Genomic DNA, 19,370 nt, shown 5'->3' on the forward strand with positions numbered 1-19,370 from the left:
CATCAAATTGCTGAAAAACTTACTTTGAATTGTTTTCCAATCAGCGTGTAGCTAACTGTCATAGATGTCATCATCGTAACGACTTTGTCGATTTAACAGGTCTGAGCTATAAACAAACACGCGCCACGTGCTCGCCATAAAACCGCTTCAAGCGTTCCATTATGGCATCGCAGCAAACGCATGCGACGGCGTTGCCACCTCGCGTTGAGCACTCGCACTAATCGCTCTCCAGTCGTTTGACAGCTGACCACGTCAACAGCCGGGTCGTAATCAAAACAAACGAAGCAGCGTCGAGTCGGCAACAACAAATTTAATTAATCGCTTCTTTGAGACACTTTTAGGATAGATAGTTCGGAGCAAGATGACCAAATTGATGGAATGGTTGGCGGCGGCCGCGGCCTTTTTCGCGGTTTACCTGGCCATCGTGACCCGGCAGCTGCGGAGTGACCTGCTGGATGAGTACATGTTTGAGATTAAGCTGTCACCGGTGATTTTGGTCGTTCTTTTTGGGGTAAGTCAATAGAAAGTTGATTTTGTAGACTGTGTTGGATGTGTGTTTATTTAATTTTAGCTCTACTCCGCCACGGTGGTACTGTACCGGACGTTTACGTTTAATAATTGTGATGACGCCGCCAAGGAACTGCTGGAGCAGATCAAGGAAGCGAAGGCAGATCTGAGGAGTAAGGGGATGGTGCTGAGTGATTAGGGTGTAAGATTAGCTTGTAAAAAATATACGGTAAAACCAAATTATATTTTAAGCTACATTGTCTTTTCATTCCTTGTTTCTGTCGTCTTCTCCCTTGAATCACCTAGTAGCGTGCCAATTGGGTCCTAAAATTAAGCTTTAATTTGTGATATTATTGCTCACAACGATAAAGCTTATTTTTCTGAGTACAATGACCTTTTAAACGACCTCAAAGGATTTAAAATTGATTTTTAATTCAATTTTTAAAAAGTAACTTCACGGCCTTTCTTGACAGAAAAGGTCTTGACAGCTCATTCCAAGGGGACCATAGTTGATCCATCGAAAAAATGTTGTCTTGTCAATATTATTTTTTTTCATTAAAATGAAAAGAAGCGATCAGAAATGGTTTTTAATCCTGTTTTTTTTACCGTTGTACATAAAAATGGACATAGGGCTTTAGTACCCAATTCTCTTGGTACGAACCGTTTGAGGGTTTAACGATAATGCCTCCGACTTTGTCTTTTGAAGATGCAGATCTATTGACTCCGATAAAGGCCAATTACAGCGATTCAGCAGGATTTTAGTAGAGTATCCACAGAGCTGGATATTCTTACAGCATTCTAGCAGAACTGTTCCACCGTTCTAGCAGAACTCTGGCAGAACCACCTCCTGCTTTCTATATTCTTGAATCAAGTGTCCATCACCGGAATTACGTCCAATTACTTCCAGAACAAATCCTTGTAGAAAAACAATGACAGCTGTCAAACGATAGTCGGTATGAACAGCTTATGTTAATTCACTACGTCACGATTTTCTGGTCTATTCCAGCGCTCCAATCAAACCCCTTCAAGAGAACAATAATTCACATGCAAAGTTACTGAAAAATAGCCGAATTTAACACCATCTTTTCGGTTAACTTTACACGGTAGGCCTGGCCTATCGAATCATCAAACGGATTACTTCTCTTGAAAAGTCACGATTTGTACAGCTAACAGTACCCTATGTTTATGATGTTTATTCAACTGATAAATTCGAAAGTATATTTTTTTTAAAAGCTGTCGCCAATAGATAGGCGTTTAGATAATTGGATAAATCAATCGATCTTCAGAATGCTTGAGTCACCTCTTCTAGACAAGCAAAACATTCTCGCGCTATTTACCGAAGCTGTTGGCGATCGGATCGGATCCGTGACTCAAACAAACGCTTTGGGCTCAAACAAAAGCCCCCTCGCTAAACGATGACTAATGTTGCGACATTTGCGCTGATCACCAATTCTATTGCGGTGTTTAGCAAATAGTTTGAAGATAATTGGGGTTAAATCTCGGGTTAAACTGCTTTATTACTGTATGAATGTTTGATACAACTATTTTTTGGAAGGAAACTCCCTTTTTTAAGTTTTTCAAAACAAAATCTTCTTATCATTTTACCCCACTTCCCCAAACAACTAAAATATGATCAACTCGACTTGTCCATAATGTTGTCACCGCTCGATAACCATTTCTCATTAGCACTTATCAGTGTGTCACTTTTTTGTTGTTGTTCAACAACGCACACCCAAACGCAAGCCTGAAAGTGGCAATTACTTAGCCGCATAGTCGTACATACGGCTAGTGTGACACAATTTCACACTTATCGTGCCATTGCTGCACAGCTGGAAACATCCACAACCGCTCGATTGATCATGGAATGGCACGTGCTTTTGCGCGCGCCCTGATTCATTCTTCAAAGCCTTCTAGATCGCTGCGCGAATTCCGCGACAGCGACAACGATCTCCGCACGAATACACGCTCTTAACACTTAAGAGTTAGCTGCTTCACAGACACACGGACGACCTTAAGGTTTGCCCAACTGTTTAGCACCTCACGTTGAGTGCTTTTTCTTCGTTACTGCTTTTTTATTTGTACGACGACGACGCCGCCAACCACAAGTAAAGAACAACAACAACCTGTTTGAATGTTTGCTTGTGTACGTTGAGTTCGCTGCATGTATTTGGAAGAGGCAGGCAACCGACATCGCGAGATGAAGTTCAAACTTCGAGTTTAGTTGGTCGCGAGGTTCCCAGCAGTAAGCACGCAACTTGGTGGACGTCGAGAGTTGTACCAGCAAAACTGTCGTTGAAAGGGCGAAAGTTGTTTCTTTCGTTACATAAGATTAGTGAGAGTGTGCAAAAAAAAAGTTGTAGAATGCTGACATCCAAGAGTGCGGTGGCCATCGTGGTTGCGCTGTTTGTGATCCACGTCGAGGGCCAGTCCAAGGTAAGGTTTGATGACCCCGCGCTAAGTCTACTGCGCCGGCAGGGGTCACACCGCCGTTGTGGTGCGTTTTTTAAGGTGTGGTCGCCGCACAGAACCTTTCTTTCGCTTCCCCCTTGATTCTTTTGTTCTATCGTTTATGTTTTTTTATTCTTTTCTGGCTTGATACAAATGACACGCTTCGCGTGTTCTTTGCCTTCGTGGAATGTTATTGTTGTGTGCACGGATTTTTTTTATTATTGGTCTTTTAACGGATACCGTAATTCAGTAACAATAACAATGTAACGATGGCCAAAGGTGAGCATGAGAGTTGTTATTATTATATTTTTTTGTTGGTTCGTTTTTCATTGCCAGCCAAACCTCCAGTGGAAAGTTACCAGTGGACAGGTAATCGTTCGTCCGGCGTCTATGCCAGATTTTGCAAGAGAAGCGAAATAACGTGCATACAAGAAATCGATTTAATAAAAGAAACATGCCGGTGAGGAATTTATTGACGCTAATGGCGTCACCTTGCGACTTACATCTCAGAATGTTGACGTGATTGAAATTTGGATTTTTTTTTTAATTTGGGCAATAAGTACCCATTTTTCAAATCGAATTGGGTCCTAAAATGAAGCTTGGATTGCTTATATTATTGTGTATAGCGTTAAAGCTTATTTTTCTGCGTACAATGACCCTTTGTATGACCACAAAGAGTTCAAAATGTTTAAAAAAACTTTAAAATACGTGGATATTTTTACAAATATGTAATTTCATAATGTACTGTCGAATCTCTGGTTGTCGATCTTCTCGATCTCAATATTGCTCCATGTACCGATGAATTCCTTAGTCCCTTCAAACTGCATACTTCGTTTCTCTTCATTCCTCGATATTTCCTCTTGCTTGAAGGATCTCTTCCGCGACAGTCCCTTGGATTCTTTTTGCATTCAAAATCCTTGCCAGTTTTCAAAAATTTCTCTTTCTCGTGGCTTTTTGAAACATTATGAAATTTGTTTGCTTTTCCCACGATTCTCTCCTATAACAAGGTACATACAAAGAAACCAAATATTTTCAATTAAGTCTTCATTCTGCAACGTTCTGTCAACACATGGTTCTCTTCCTCGATGGTCCTTTGAATATTGACAACAATGTTAAAAAAAATTCGGTGGCGCGGCTTTCTTTCTGCGGCATGCCGTTGATGCCTTTTAAACTCAGAATCCCGAACAAATGTTTGATTGCAAGTTACACAAATGAAAATATGTGGCTCGTGAGTTTTGACGTGCTTCGCGTATACATCTCTGCCTTTGAAATTCATGTCACATATTTCGCACTTGTAAATAGTAACAATCCCCATGTGTTTCTCTTTGAAGTGGGACGACACACGAAGTTTTGTCGTGTACTTCGCTGTACATTGTTTGCAGTGAAACATTCTTTTATCGTTTTCATATTTTACTTCAAACATCGCTGCTGACTCCGCATTGTCGAATTGTCGTCGAACCTTTGGGACGGGAGCCAGCGGTTCTTCTTCGAGGGGTTTTTCTTCCAGCAGTTCATCTCCCAGCGCCAGCACTCCATCTTCCAGCGCCGGCGTTCCATCTTCTTGCAGTTGGGGTGGATCTATAATCAGTTCCAGCGGTTCCTCCGGTTGGGCCGGATCTCCTCCCGGCGGTGTCATATCCATCTCACATCGCATGAAAATGATTTCGTCGGAACCCATCTCTTCAGATTTTGATGTAAGTGTATTCTCGACATTTCTCATGTCCGTGAAGATTCTTTTAATTTGCGTTTCCATCGGTACTGTGAACTTTGATATCACCTTCGTGGCTGTTACATCCTCATCTTTTATGTTTTGTTGTATGCTTTGCAATTTTCCTCCAACGTAGGTTAGCTCGCAATCTACTAGCTCTCGTTCCTGACGTTCCTTTTTGTGGTTTGACCCGTGGCGTCCCATAGCTTTGTAGTTATTTATTAGGTGGGTTTTACCACAGGATAACCCAGGTGCAATCTTTGTTCTTTTTATTACGAATTTTCAAAGATGTTGAATTCTCAAACGGAACCCCGCAAATCTTGCAGATGTACATCTCGCACTCTTCGATGTTGTGCTTGTTCATATCCTCGATATCACCCGTAAACATGCATTTCCTGCGTTGAATGAATTCAAACACTTTTGTGTTACCTTATTAAACAAAAATGTTCTTAAAAACAGGCCGGAGCAATATAAAATTTGAAATTACAAGCCATGATATCATCATTTGAATGAAATTTAGTTTTAAAAATATCTAAGTTTTGATAAAACATTTGTTTTTCGCGAAAAACTAAACATTTTTCGGTACTGTACATTGAAATTTCACAAACATTTTAAATATTTTTAATTCGCATTTACATGGTGATCTTAGCGGGTTGCAGACTGGATTTCATCATGTATATGTGATGAATGTTCAGCCCAGGTAGCTGCGAAATTGATTAAAGGGAATCAAAACCAATTCTACCCGAACAGGATCCGTCCATTGTCGGCCGCTCCCATCTCCACTATTCACCGGCGAAGGAGAAAGCAAAAATTGTAAATATTTTTAATCGAGCCCAAACATATTATTTTTAATGCAGGAAAATGCATTAAAAAATATCAATCTCACTCCATCCAACAAAACGTCACGTTGCGATAGGTTACGACCTAAATGGTAAAAACAAGTCACTCCACTTAAATACCAACTAGGCAAAGCACATCATCGAATGCACTTTAATTGGTATTAAAAGACCCACCGTGCACGGACAGTGCCGATGGCGGCGCCGTGAATTACCATAATGTAGTCGACAAAATGATAGTGTGTCGGCGGCACACACTAGGTTTGTCATGCAACAGGTCTCATCGTTTATTTACAATACCCCAGGTGACTTACACCGACCGTGTAACCGCGCGGCAGTGGTTTCCGGCAAGATTCGGCTTTGGGTTGTTCGGTTTCAACCGGAAAACGTCACCTATAGTTACAACACATAGATTGAGATGTATTGAGATGTTCAGAGTGACTTGCTCAAAATTCCAATTTCGCGTTGCCCAGCCTACTGCTCGTTATCTGTGGGAGACAATCGAGCCGATCCGGTGAACTTTCGCCGCCGGTGATCATCGTGACGTTTGCCGGTTTCATGAGCGATATCCGCCTACTATGGCGCTGGTGACCGTCACCGAGAACCCCTATTGTTATTGATTTCCATGGTTGCAACCTGAAGGTATTTCATTGCGCTCAACTTCCCATGATTTGATGAGAGGAATTTTCCGTGTCAACGGGCCTGTCAATGGAGATTTCACTTTCAGTTTAGTCTGTCTCATCGGTTATTATGCAACTGACAGCCGCCGCCTTTGATGGGTTTAAACCTAAACCTAAATAAAAAATAATTAAAATTTAATGTGAACCGGAAGATGTCGGAAAAAGAAACACTGTTCACATAAATATAATGTTCTAGCTAAAATTGCTGTCCAATCAAAATGCATACCGCAATCCATCCTTGATGAACCATTGTTTAGATTCACTTGAATTGTTGAATTCCCAAATCGTTCAAATGTTCGACGAAACTCTCCAGAAGAACGATCAATCCAACCAATTAGTATGCCAACATTGACTTCAAGTCCGTCCAACCTTTTCTAGTTATGTTCTTCTTGTTATCGCATTAGAACGTGATCATCAACGACACGATCTACCGCACGCTCCAGCTAGAACACTGGCGAGGCGATTAGCTCGTCACGTTGATACTTGACTCACCCCATTTTTGATCTTCTCCCGTAGATCCCGGTGAACGTGTACTACGAATCGCTATGCCCGGACAGCGCCAAGTTCATCAACGAGCAGCTCTATCCGGCTCTGCAGCAGTTCCGGGGCAATGTTGACCTCAAGTTGATCCCGTTCGGCAAGGCGTCCTACAGGACGCAGGGTTCGGAGACGACCTTCGAGTGCCACCACGGGCCGAACGAGTGCTACGGTAACAAGGTGCACGCCTGTGCCATCCAGCACATCGAGGGTAGCTCGTACGAGCCGAACAACACGAAGGAGGTACTGACGCTGAACTACGTCAACTGTCTGATGGAACGGGCCCAGCTCAAGTCGGGCGAGTTCCCCGGAGAGTCGTGCGCTCGCGACACGGACATCCGCAACTGGGAGAACATTGCGGCGTGTGCCAACGACACTGAGGGAAGCGACCTGCTGCGCAAGGCCGGCGACGAAACGAACAAGCTGCAGAAGCCGCTGACGAGCGTGCCGACGGTGGCGTTCCGACAGGTAAGGCTTGCGTTTGACAGTTTGTTACCTCAATGTCAATCAACATTGATCCAAAATCCCACCTTCTTTCTAGACTTACGACCGCGACACCCAGAACCAGGCCGTGGACAACTTCCGGGCAGCGCTCTGCAAGAACCTCAACCCGGCGCCGGTCGCGTGCCGTAACATCCCCGGCGGCAGTGCCCCCGGCCTAGCCTCATTCGGACTGGTCACGCTGGTCTCGGTGATCCTCACCCGTTTGCTGTGAAGCACTAAAAAATGTTGTTTTCAAAGTATTAGCGATTATCCGTCCATCACGTGGTGCATTTAAGAGTTAAAAATTGATCTTTAAGAAACAAAAGTATTGTGAATTGTTGTAAACAAAACGTGAACATTTTAATGATCTTTATAAGAGAAAATCAAAAGAAACGAAACACTAGTTGTAAAAATAAACAAAATTGAAATAAAGAGCTAACCCTCCTAAAAAGAGACTAACTACAAACGCACGAGTCCTTGATGTTGTTATTGATCCAGCGGAGAAACTTGCTCACCCGGGTGTACACGCCCGGGTAGTTTTTCTGGGCACAGGCCCGGCCCCAGGACACGATGCCGACCAGCTCGTAGCGGAGCGTTTTGTTGTTGTACACCTGCAGTGGGCCGCCGCTGTCGCCCTACAAGAAAAAAAGTTTTGACACAAGGTTACCTCTGTTTTGATTGACTTTGATCTTCAAGGTAACGCAAACTGTCAAAATCAATCGCCCAAAACCCACCTGACACGAGTCCCGGCCGCCCTCGACGTACCCCGCGCAAATCATCTTGTTCGTAATCTGAATTGCCCAATAGCCGGCCCTCCGGCAGGCCCGGTTCGCCAGAATGGGCACCTTCAGCTCCTGCAGTGTCGCCGACAGTCCGCCGCCGGCAGTTTTACCCCACCCGGTGACGACGGCCATCTTGCCCTCGTACGCGGCGTCCGTGTCCGCCGGCAAACAGATTGGCACGAGCCGGTCCGCGCTGATGGCCACCGGGAAGGTCATCTCGAGCAGGGCAATGTCGTTGTTGTTGGACAGGCCGTTGAAGAAGAACGTCCGGATGGATTTGACGCTGCGTTCGACCGAGTTGGAGGTCGGTTTGGTGCGATTGTGCACGAGTAGTTGGACACGGAAGCGGGCCGGATCTTGGCGGATGGCGCAGTGGGCGGCGGTCAGGATGTAGCGGTCCGAGACGAGGGAACCTCCGCAGGTGAACCGGTTGTTGTAGTACAGTGCGGCCATCCAGGAGTAGGCGTTTTCCCGGGACACGACTCCGCCGACGATTTTGCCCTGGATTTCTGCGTTGCCGCATTCTGGAACGAGAGGGCAGATTTTTCATATTTTTGCTCAGCATTCTAATTTAGTTCGGCAAAATCAAGAAGAAAAATCCAGGTGCTTTACAACTAACAACTTGACGCTGTCGTGCTATCTTGTCGCATCCGCCATTTCGACGTTTCGAGAAAAACGCGTTGTATTGTTTGACCTTGAATAAACAAAAACTAGAGCACGCAATGTAAACAATAACAAACACGTTTTGTTTGGCTGACCATTCTGTGCATTGTCCCGAAGTTTGGTTGAAGTTGGTTGCTGGAGTCTCGAGTTATAATTACGAATGTTTACGGTAGTCTAACTTGTACGTGCGTCAAACGCGTTCTGACCTGAAATCCCTTTGGCCAGTTGTCGCACTTACATCAACTTTCAGGGAGTGACAAGATAGAACGACAAGATTCAAACTTCTTTCATATGAAGAGCGACAACAATGCTCGCAGTTTTTTCGGTTTTTTATTGAATATCTCAGGATTAGAATCGAATTTTGGAGATCTGTAAAGGTCAAATGGTGAGGCTTTGTGAGCTGCACAAAATGGCGTTCTTAACTCGATTTTGTCCAAAAAGCACGTGCGACAAGTTAGCACGACGGCGACGAACTAACCCCCAATAACAAACAAATAATATTAGGTTCATAAAAGGTATCAATTTGGCTAAAAATCGTTATAAAAGCATTTTTTTCTGGTGGAAATATCTGGCATTCTTGCCATTTGAACCGACATCATTGAATGTTACCTCAATTATCTTAAAAAACGAATTTGACTTTATAAGCTGTCGGCCACCATTGCTAGTACCAACCACTAATGTCTTCCTTTTTATCTACAAGGACTTCGCCGCCCTGGGCTCCTAAGTGTATGAAAGTATGGCACGGAGCGACGGCGCCGAATACCCATATTTACAAAAAGAAATTTAGAGCGCCCGCCGCGGGATTCGAACCGGCGACCTCTGGATTGTGACTCCAGTGCGCGGTCCGATTGATCCACACGGGCGGGACAATTAGAAGGAAAGCAGCAGTGAAAGTGTTTCTTAAACTTAGTTTTATTGAAAATAGTTGGGAATCTAAAGGAATTTCAACCTAATTTAAAACATCCCAAATAATCTTCTCACAGCAACAAATTATTAAAAGAATTCGACAATTCAGTCAGTTAAGCAATTAAAAATAATCTTGAAGAAAAAAAATCACGACGTTTCCGGATTATTCAAAATTTAAAATTTATAGCAATAACAATGATTGAGAGACACGTTTTTAAGATAAAAATGATAAAAATTGTAAAAAATAACTTACTACATTGAGTGCAGTTGAGTTCCCTCGCAGAGTATGGTAATTCATTTTCAGGCTCCTCAAGAGACTCGGTCACCCACTCGGCCGGTGTTCCGTCTTCAGTGACATCAAAATAGTCGCTGGTAAAGTCTTCCGTAACCTAAAACACCGAAATTCACCTTAATTTTTGTCACATCGCATCCCTCAGCCCCTTCTCACCGTTTCCGTAGTGACCTGCTCCGTCGACTCTTCAGTGGCCGCTCCGCCCAAGTCATCGAAACTCGTTAAAGTGCCACAACTCACAGCTGCCACCATCAGGCAGCTGATAATGTTCACGAAAGCGCAAATCGTCCTCATGTGACGCGATGTGACCGGAGGCCAAACGAAAACTAATTTAGGGTCATCTTCCTCGGCCTCGGCTTGTGGCGCGTCACCGCGCGACGGATAACGGGAATAGTTTAAAGCTTGGTCCAAGCCCAAGAAAATGTGAATATGTTATAGGAACTGACCGAGTTGTGTCCCCTGTTTGTCTATCCAACGCTGGACGATGGGTTTTGATACGGTTGATGGTGATTTAAGAGGGGACCTGATTTATGGCCTTTTTTTTCGTTTATATTTTTATTATCTGAGATCTGGCGAGTATGATCTTGCAGATTTTGCTAGCAATTGAGAACCTTGTAATTTATTTTTTTTTTGTTGAAATTTTACATAAACATAAATTTAAACTTTGAAAAATGTTTACAACGGCCCCAACAAATTTAGGAAAATTTTATTTTTCCTGTGCTTTTGCTCCTATTTTTACACGGTTTCATATATGTAGAACATCTCAAAATTTCATATTACAGATAATTTATAAAATCTATCTAGGGGAAATATACTCTTTCTAATCAAACACCTATCTTCGTCATATGGAGAGTTTGATACTCGATTAAAGCTCCAAAAATACTATTTAGGCTATAAACTTACCAGCAACAGCACCGCCTTGAGTAAGCACGCAAATGTTTGCCATTTTTTGGCCAAAAACGATCAAATTTAATGCTCTTTTGATCATAATTTCTATTTTGCGAGACCATTTCTCGTCATTTTGTTGGCTCACACATCCACACACAAGATGAGAGCTTAACTGCTTAACGAAAGTCGCCGTCAATATCTTTTCACTTGCGCTAACATTTTCAAAGCGCTTAAGATATGAAATTTCTTCCAACTACCGGCAACATGTTCGTTTGAACATTAGTTAGTGACTCACATGAAAAATAATCCCGAAATGTAAATAATTTGCAAGCGCCATAAAAAAAAACAAACGCGCCAAGTATTTTGACGTTTGAACTTTGACGACCCATTCCAATCGAAGGCTGAAGAAACCCGAGCGAGAAGCGAAGGCAAATAAAGAACAAAGGGTGGCCACCAACACCACCAGCAGCGCCTGTTGGAGTGAGCCAGTGATGGCCGGAAATTTTCTCTATAAATTCGTTTTTTGTGAGTGTTCGCTTAAAATTTCATCAATTTTGGCAGCACTAAGCAGACCCAAAAGAGCGCTGGAACAAAAAAAAAATGAATTAAGGTGAAAATAGGAAAATGGGCGTGGCCCAATGCATTCTCGACAGATAAGAATATGCAAATACATTTCAAAGTTTATGTCAAACCGCCCCCCCCCCCCTCCCCTTCAATGTCGGCCTTGTGGCAATTTTTTTTGGAAAAACTTCAAAATTTTAATGAAAATTAAAGATTAATCAACTGAAAACCAGTTTAAATGCATTTTCCTGCGTTCATAATCATGTTTAGCATGTTTGAACTCCTTTGAAAACATTTAAAATTTTCATTAAATACCAATGTACAGTTCAACAAAAAGTTTTTTTTTTGAGCATGAGCATGGTTGACTGCCAATGAGCTGCTACTCCGTTATTGACAGATCAGCTGAAGTTAAACAATGAATCGAAAATGACCAGTGGGAGCCAACCATCCGTTCACTATTTAACCTCTGAAGATCTCTACTTTATTAGTCAATACCGGCGCCCTCCCAAGAAGCCTGCAGTTCAACGAAAGGGAGGAATGTTAGTCCGATAGTTGAAGTTGCAGACCCATCAAGCAGTGTTTCGCTATATACTTGTTGATACCGCTTGAGACCGTTGAATCCACAGCATCTCCTTCAAGCATCACGTGATTAATATTTTTTTTGGTTAGTAGGATAAGGTATTGGCTTTTCGATGCCTCCCGAGCTACGACGCTATGGGGAGGACTTTCATAACAGACCCGGCGGCGAGCCTTCCGAGCAACGATGCTATGGGAAGGTCTTTCTGGTTAACACACAAAACTCACTCACACACATTTATTTTGCTCCACTATTAACTCAACGATCCAAATTGTCAGTGCGTCTTTCGTTCATTATATAGAAATGGCTTTTTCACCGCAAAAAAAATAAAACCTTATTCGAAAAATTTAAACACAATCCACCCGACGCCGTGCCTTCCGATCAACGATGATATAGGAAGGGCTTTGAAAATCACAAAAGAAATCACTTTTCACTCCGCATATTTTTTACGACCACGCGCTCCCTTTGTCAATTATGTACTGATGACGCTGCATTTTCCACAGTTCAACAAACAGTTTTTTCTCGCGAAAAAAAAATTCTTCATTACCTCGATATTTTGAAAACTAATGATTGGAAAGCAGCTGGACGCGTGTAAATGGATTTTACAGTCGACTCTCTGGCTGTCGATCTTCTCGATATCAATAAATCTCCATCTATCGACGAATTCTTCAGTCCCTTCAATCTGCATACTTCAACTATCTTCATTCCTCGATATTTTCCCTTGCTTGAAGGATCTCTTCCTCGACTGTCCCTTGGATTCTGTTTGCTTTAAAAATCTCTTCCGGTTGTCGATAATTTCACTTTCTCATGGCATGCATAGACATTTTTATTGGCGAAACGAAGCTTTGAAGGGTGTTTGACATTAGTTTGTTTTTGTTTGATGGACGTTGCCATGATTCTCTCCCATAGCTGGGTATCAAGAAAAAAAAAGTGTCTTCATTTTGCATCGTTCTGTAAACTGATGATTCTCTTCCTCGACGGTCAATTGATATTGACAACCACTGAGTCGACTGTAATACACTTTTTCTTCCAAATGTTGAAATCTAGGCTTGTAATTGAAATTTTTATTTTTTTTAAATCGTTTTTTGTGTATTTTTCAGTTATCTTAGTCACCAAAATCTTTGTATGTTTTACCCCCACAAGAGCGGAAAGGTTTACAAAACACATTTTTTGAAATCAGCAAATGTAATTATATTAACTAGTTTCGATCATTTCTATGAAGACTTAGTTCATAAATAGCCTGTACTAGGTTGAAGGTGAAAGTAATGGAAAACTTTACACGCAAATTTCTCAATATACATGCCATTAGCTTAAAAAATCGTCATCTCAAGATATTTAAATTCTCCCAACATTCGAAAAATTGATTCTTATGCAAAATCGTCTGGGAAACACGATGGTGACGTTTAATTCAAAATTCAAGCGCATGTAAGGTTGATTTCAATTAAAATTCTGATGGCGCAATTCGAGTTTTGCTCTATCATTTTTGGTTTCCGAAATATGGCCATTTGTAAAAAGGGGTTTTTGAAAAAAATACGAAAATCGCTAAACTTTGGGGCGGTGACAAACTGCTGCCACATCCAACTCTCCACAAATTGCTGCTTCAACTCAACCAACTCATTCAGTGTTATTACCTCGACGCCAACGCCGACCGAATCGAAAGCTTGTCCCTTCCAGTCTCCTCGTTTATTACCAAAACGCAGGTGGTATTCGAACCAAAACTAACCAGTTTAACTTGGCCCTAGCCAGCAGCGATTACCATGTGATAGCGGTGTCTGAAACGTGGCTTCGTGATGGTATTCTGGATTCAGAGCTCTCATCCAACTATCAATTTTTCGAAAAGATCGTAGTCCTGCTACGAGTGAACTGAGGCGAGGAGGTGGTTGCCTTGTTGCCGTGAAGAATGGACTCGACGCAACTCTTGTGAAACTCGCCGGCTATGATCATCTGGAGCAGACCATAATTCGTGTCAAAGTTCGGCGGCAAAATGTATTTTTGTGCTGCATCTACATAAGACCGAACAGCCCGAACGATATCTACCTTTCGCATCACGCAGCTGTCCGTGAAGTGTTATCAAAAGCTGGCGTAAACGACTTAGTGATTGTAGTTGGAGACTACAACTTGCCTGGTCTGCGCTGGACGTTTGACGACGACGTGAACGCATTCATTCCCAACAATGACTCGACCGAAATTGAACTTGACCTTATGGAATCCTTACTGACGTCCGGAATGCAGCAGGTTTGTAATCTCTCCAATGCTAGAGGCAACATACTTGACCTAGCTTTCGTGAACGACGCAGATAGAGTTGACCTGATCGAACCTCCGTCGGCTATTCTCAAACCCGACCGACATCACAAACAGTTTGTACTGAAGGTTGACCTCCACCACAATCCCGACCAAGTAAGCCAACACTCTGCTGACGTTGCTGATTTTGACTTCAACCGATGTGACCATGTTGCTGTTACGGATGCATTGAATCAAATCGACTGGGACAACGTGCTGAACTCGGAAGACGCCAACACTCAAGCATCACAGTTCTACAGCGTAGTATTTGACGTAATTCAACAGCTCGTGCCGAGGAAACGGATAGCTAGAGATCGATCAATCAAACAACCATGGTGGAATGCTGAGTTACGGCATAAGCGGAACATTCTGCGCAAAGCAAGGAAACGACTGTTTCGGTCGAAATCACCGGAGGATAACGTTTGTGTCGAGCGACTGGAAACGGAGTACGAGTTGCTGAACGAAACACTGTACCGTGAGTACCTCGACAACATTCAAACCCGCTTAACGGATGACCCTTCGTCGTTTTGGAGTTACGTTAAGAGCAGGAAGCGAACTGATGGCATTCCTTCCGTGGTCGATTCGGGTGATCGTAGCTCAAACAGTCCTGAAGAAGCAGCTAATTTATTTGTCGACTTTTTCAAAGGCGTGTTCAACCATGGCTTGCACACCGCTCCAGCAGATTATCTCGACGAAATTCCCTCCCACAACATTGACATGCCATTTCCGGTTCTTTCTGAAGCAGAAGTTCTAGAAGCTTTGGCTGCAGTTGACTCTTCAAAAGGCCCTGGTCCTGATAAGCTGCCACCTTCTTTCATTAAAATGTGCGCTGGATCGTTGGCACACCCTGTAAGCTTAGTCTTCAACCGATCGCTTACAAATGGTCAGTTCCCAGATGTGTGGAAAGTTGCTGCCATTACGCCAATTCATAAATCTGGACGAAGGAAAGATGTTCAAAACTACAGACCGATCTCAATACTATCCTGCCTGCCAAAAGTTCTAGAACAACTGATTCACAAAAGAATGTATGCTGCCGCAGTCCCCATCATATCGGAGTTTCAGCATGGGTTCGTGAAGAAACGATCCACAGTCTCGAACTTGATGCTGTACGTTAGCTCGATAAATTCCAGCCTTGAGAAACGGTGTCAGGTTGATTCCGTGTACGTGGACTTTGCCAAAGCCTTTGATAAGGTGCCTCATAACTTGGCAATTGAAAAGCTGAGACGTATGGGATTCCCTCGCTGGCTCACGGTATGGCTCTCTTCCTATCTGACCGGCAGAACAGGGTTTGTTCGCATAGGAAGCTCACGATCGCTCCAGTTTGCCGTGACATCCGGAGTGCCGCAGGAAGCCACCTCGGCCCATTGATCTTTTACTGTTCGTCAACGACATTTGCACTCACCTCAAATCCCAAAAGTTGCTGTATGCAGATGACCTCAAAGTGTTTCGTGTTGTTTCCTCTGCCATCGATTGCGTCGCCCTGCAGCAGGATATCTGCGCTATTAACGAATGGTGTGTTAGGAACGGGATGAAGGTGAATGAAGAGAAATGCAACGTCATCAGCTTCTCTAAGAAACAGGACACGATTTACTACCGATATGAGATGAATTCACACTTGTTAACTTGTGTCGACTGCATCAAAGACCTCGGCGTAATGATGGACCACAAGCTCACCTTCGACAAGCATGTCGCTGTCACTTCCGCTAAGGCCTTTGCAACGCTGGGATTCCTTCGACGTAACACGGTGGACTTCGAGAACATTCGGGCACTTAAAACGCTGTACATCTCTGGTACGAAGTATTCTCGAGTATGCTGTGCAAGTCTGGGCACCACATTACGCAGTTCTGTGTGACCGCTTGGAGAAAGTGCAGAAAAGCTTTACACTATACGCTCTACGTCGCCTGCCCTGGAGGAACCCTGCGTACCTAACAAGTTACGATGACCGCCGAAGATTACTACAATTAGAATCTCTAGGACATCGCCGGATTTTCCTGCAACGTCTGTTTGTGTTTGACGTTCTTACAAACCGAGTAGACTGCCCGGAGATCCGTCAGAAAATGAGCCTTCACGAGCCCCAACGTGCGCTGAGAACCTACCTGCCGTTTAGGATCACTAGGCACACTACCGTTTACGGACAAAACCACCCGATCGATCGCTGCTGCCGTTATTTCAACCCAGTTTGGTGCTTTTTTAATTTCGACATGACAAAAGAACTATTTAAAACTAAAATTAGAAACGTGTTGTGACGTACCTTTATGTTTTTAATGTTTTATATCTGTTTATACGTTTAGTTTATAAGTATATACAGTCTGTGCGGCATAATGCCGAAGACGGTGACAAATAAATAAATAAAAAAAAAGGGGATCGGGAATTCTTACATGTTTTGACAGTATCAAAAGCTCCATCAAATTTGAGCCTGATCAGAGAAAGTCGATTTCGAATTTGTACTTTTTAGTGTAGATGAATGCATCAGGAATGTGCCGAATGACACATCACCACTCATTTGTCCTTTTGGTCGACTCCTCACGATCAACTGGGGAGGTGGGGAGGGATTTGATGATTGGATACCCTATAGAGATGCGTAAGAACTTAGACGACCTCCAAGATATCCGGATTTGGAAGGGGAAAGGGATTGATGGGATACTTCACCGACGAATGAAGTAGTGCGTAATTTATTCAACAAATACCAAAATTAAAGAATGAAAAATTAAAAATGATAAAAAATGGAAAGATCTCACCAAGTACCAAATATCCAGATTATTCTTCATTTTTATCGCATCGAAAACATCAAGCTTCAATCTTGAGAAAACTGGTTTTGTTGAACTTCCGGAAACATGCCAAAAACAGCAGGATCGTTAGCGCCTTGGGCTGGAGATTTTTGAATTAAACGGGATGCGTGACCTCAGGATCAATTTCTCGATAAGCAAACTCCCGGCGTCCAAGACTGCCGTTTTCACTTTCCATTGCAATCGTTATAACTGGCCACTTAATTCAAAGTAAAATATTGAAATAAAAAAGACAACGTCAGAAAAATCGCGTCCGACCGTGCGCATGGCTTACTTCGATCTATGGGAAAGTTCCAAAGTTTGAAACTTTTTATCCGTTTTGGTGTTTTAACATAGGGGAAATCTACCCATTTTAATCCTAATAAGCGGTCGTGTTTGAATGATGCTGGATAATCTAGAGTCTCCCTTGAATTTTACTAAAACCAAGTACACCAACGAGTAGAGCAAGTTTTTGTGAACATTTCTGTTTATTTTCACTTTCACTAAAAGTTATTCTATTTCTTTACCAAGCATTTAACAAAAAAATTCCCAAGGGTATTCTAATCGAGGCGAATGCATTGGGCCACGCCCATTTTTCTAATATCGGCTTAGTTCTTTTTCTTCCAACACTCTGTCGAGTGTTGCCATTTGCGCTGACAGTTCAAACGAACACTCACGAAAAGTGGCATTTATAGGAAAAGTTTCCTGGCATCGCTGGCTGTGCTGCTGGTGGTGTTGACGGCCAGCCTTTGTTCTTTTTTGCCTTCGTCTCTCGCCCGGTTTTCTTCAGCCTTCGAGTAGAATGCAAAGTGAAAATTGAAACGTCAAACGACTTGGCGCGTTTGTTTTTTTGATGGCGCTTGCTAATTTATTACATTTTTCGGGATTATTCTTCAATTGAGTGCCTTACTAATGATCAAAAGAACATGTTGCCGGTAGTTGGAAGCAATTTCATATCTTAAGCGCCGTGAAAAAGTAAGCGAAAGTGAAAAGTTAATTTTGGCGATATTCATTAAGCGTTTGAGGGATTCTCTTGTGTGTCACTGTGTGTGCCAACAAAATGATGAGAAGTGGTCTCCCAAAATACAAATTATGATCAAAAGTGCATTAAATGTGATCTTTTCGGCCAGTAAGTGGCATACATTTGCGTGCTTACTCGAGGCGGTGCTGTTGCTGGTAAGTTTATAGCCCAAATAGTATTTTTGGAGCTTTAATCGAGCATCAAACTCTCCATATGACGAAGATAGGTGTTTGATTGGAAAGGGTAGATTTCCCCTAGGTACAGAGTTTACGTAACAAAATAATTTGAAGCCGAAACACTAAATTGGTCCGCCTAAGTTCACTTAGTAACATCGCTTCGCGTGATTCATTTCCCACGTGTGTGTATTGTGTGTACCGTACCATACCGTAAAACCGGTAATCCACTATTGCGGCGAAGGAAAACACAATCAACGCGTTGTTCGAAGTTGATAAATAATTATGATAAATTTATATCCCACCCCTGCTTCCAATAATAATAACACACATTCTGAGTCGCAGTCTATAGATAGAGAGATGGATAGATAGTACACACATGGTGGCCGGCCACTGACTACTGGTAGCTCTTCTGTACAGGAAAACTTCTTTAGTTTGACAATGATTGTTGTTTTGTGAGCATAGCATAAAAAGGGACTAAGTGGTGTCAAACCATCGGAGCTGAGCTGTACTATGTTGTCTACCCTGGCCGTCCATCCACCAACGACGTGGCGCAGATAGGTGATAGTGATGATCTATTCCGCAAAATAAAAAAGGGTTTCCGCGGCCGGATGGCAAACCTGGCGGAGGAGGTGGACGGTTGCTCATAAATAGTTGTTGTGTGCACCCTTCTACGAGCCACCCACAAATATATTAACCCAGTTCCTTGCGCGCGCAATCACACGCAGTCAATGAAAATCGCTTGTTTTCCACCACCACATTATCTTAAATCATTATTAGTTTAGTCAAAGTCAAGTGGCTTGTTCGCGATAAAGTTGGACGGCGGTTGTTTTCGTTCGCAAAACCTCCCGGGAGAGCGAGAAAGGTTCGCAAATCCTTTGACAAACAACATAACTTGCACTCGGTGGACTTCCTGTTGTGTCATGTACACGAGGGTTAATATGTCCCACGTGGTGGGACAAGAGTGGGACGGGGGAGGACTGGGGAAAAAAGTTGGCTCCAAATTAAAGTAGCTTATTTTGCGGAGGTCACTTCCTGCCAGCAGCGCAGAGCAAGGAAGCATTTAGAAAACGGGTGTTAATTCACTGTATGGTGAACATTGGCAAAAGATAAACATCCGTTGAGCATACATTTGAGCGCGGAAGTTCATGTGAGACTCTATGCACCACGTGTGACGCCACTGTTGTCCTTACAAACCAGCGAAAGACGTCACAAGTGAAAAATTAGGTTTTTGAATATTTTAATGAAAAGACTTTCGGAAAC

The 19,370-nt window shown here is 42.9% G+C and overlaps 3 protein-coding genes across 3 annotated transcripts; 2 read left to right on the forward strand and 1 right to left on the reverse strand.

Annotated features, from left to right (window-relative positions):
- The first annotated feature begins 245 nt into the window (after window positions 1-245).
- On the forward strand, window positions 246-762 carry LOC6040941 (dolichol-phosphate mannosyltransferase subunit 3). The gene is made up of 2 exons (XM_001850217.2): window positions 246-511; window positions 572-762. The coding sequence occupies exons 1-2, from the start codon at window positions 362-364 to the stop codon at window positions 704-706; spliced, it is 285 nt and encodes a 94-aa protein (XP_001850269.2). The 5' UTR covers window positions 246-361; the 3' UTR covers window positions 707-762.
- Window positions 763-2,703: 1,941 nt separating this feature from the next.
- Window positions 2,704-7,669, forward strand: LOC6040942 (GILT-like protein 1). Its single transcript, XM_001850218.2, has 3 exons — window positions 2,704-2,940; window positions 6,696-7,184; window positions 7,258-7,669. The coding sequence occupies exons 1-3, from the start codon at window positions 2,869-2,871 to the stop codon at window positions 7,429-7,431; spliced, it is 735 nt and encodes a 244-aa protein (XP_001850270.1). The 5' UTR covers window positions 2,704-2,868; the 3' UTR covers window positions 7,432-7,669.
- On the reverse strand, window positions 7,630-18,476 carry LOC6040943 (trypsin). The gene is made up of 5 exons (XM_038267014.1): window positions 18,413-18,476; window positions 9,999-10,319; window positions 9,804-9,939; window positions 7,934-8,505; window positions 7,630-7,834 (listed from the first exon to the last, which is right to left on the reverse strand). The coding sequence occupies exons 2-5, from the start codon at window positions 10,134-10,136 to the stop codon at window positions 7,655-7,657; spliced, it is 1,026 nt and encodes a 341-aa protein (XP_038122942.1). The 5' UTR covers window positions 10,137-10,319; window positions 18,413-18,476; the 3' UTR covers window positions 7,630-7,654.
- Window positions 18,477-19,370: the final 894 nt, after the last annotated feature.

The sequence above is a fragment of the Culex quinquefasciatus genome, chromosome 1 (genome assembly GCF_015732765.1).
Source record: "Culex quinquefasciatus strain JHB chromosome 1, VPISU_Cqui_1.0_pri_paternal, whole genome shotgun sequence".
Lineage (NCBI taxonomy): Eukaryota > Metazoa > Arthropoda > Insecta > Diptera > Culicidae > Culex > Culex quinquefasciatus.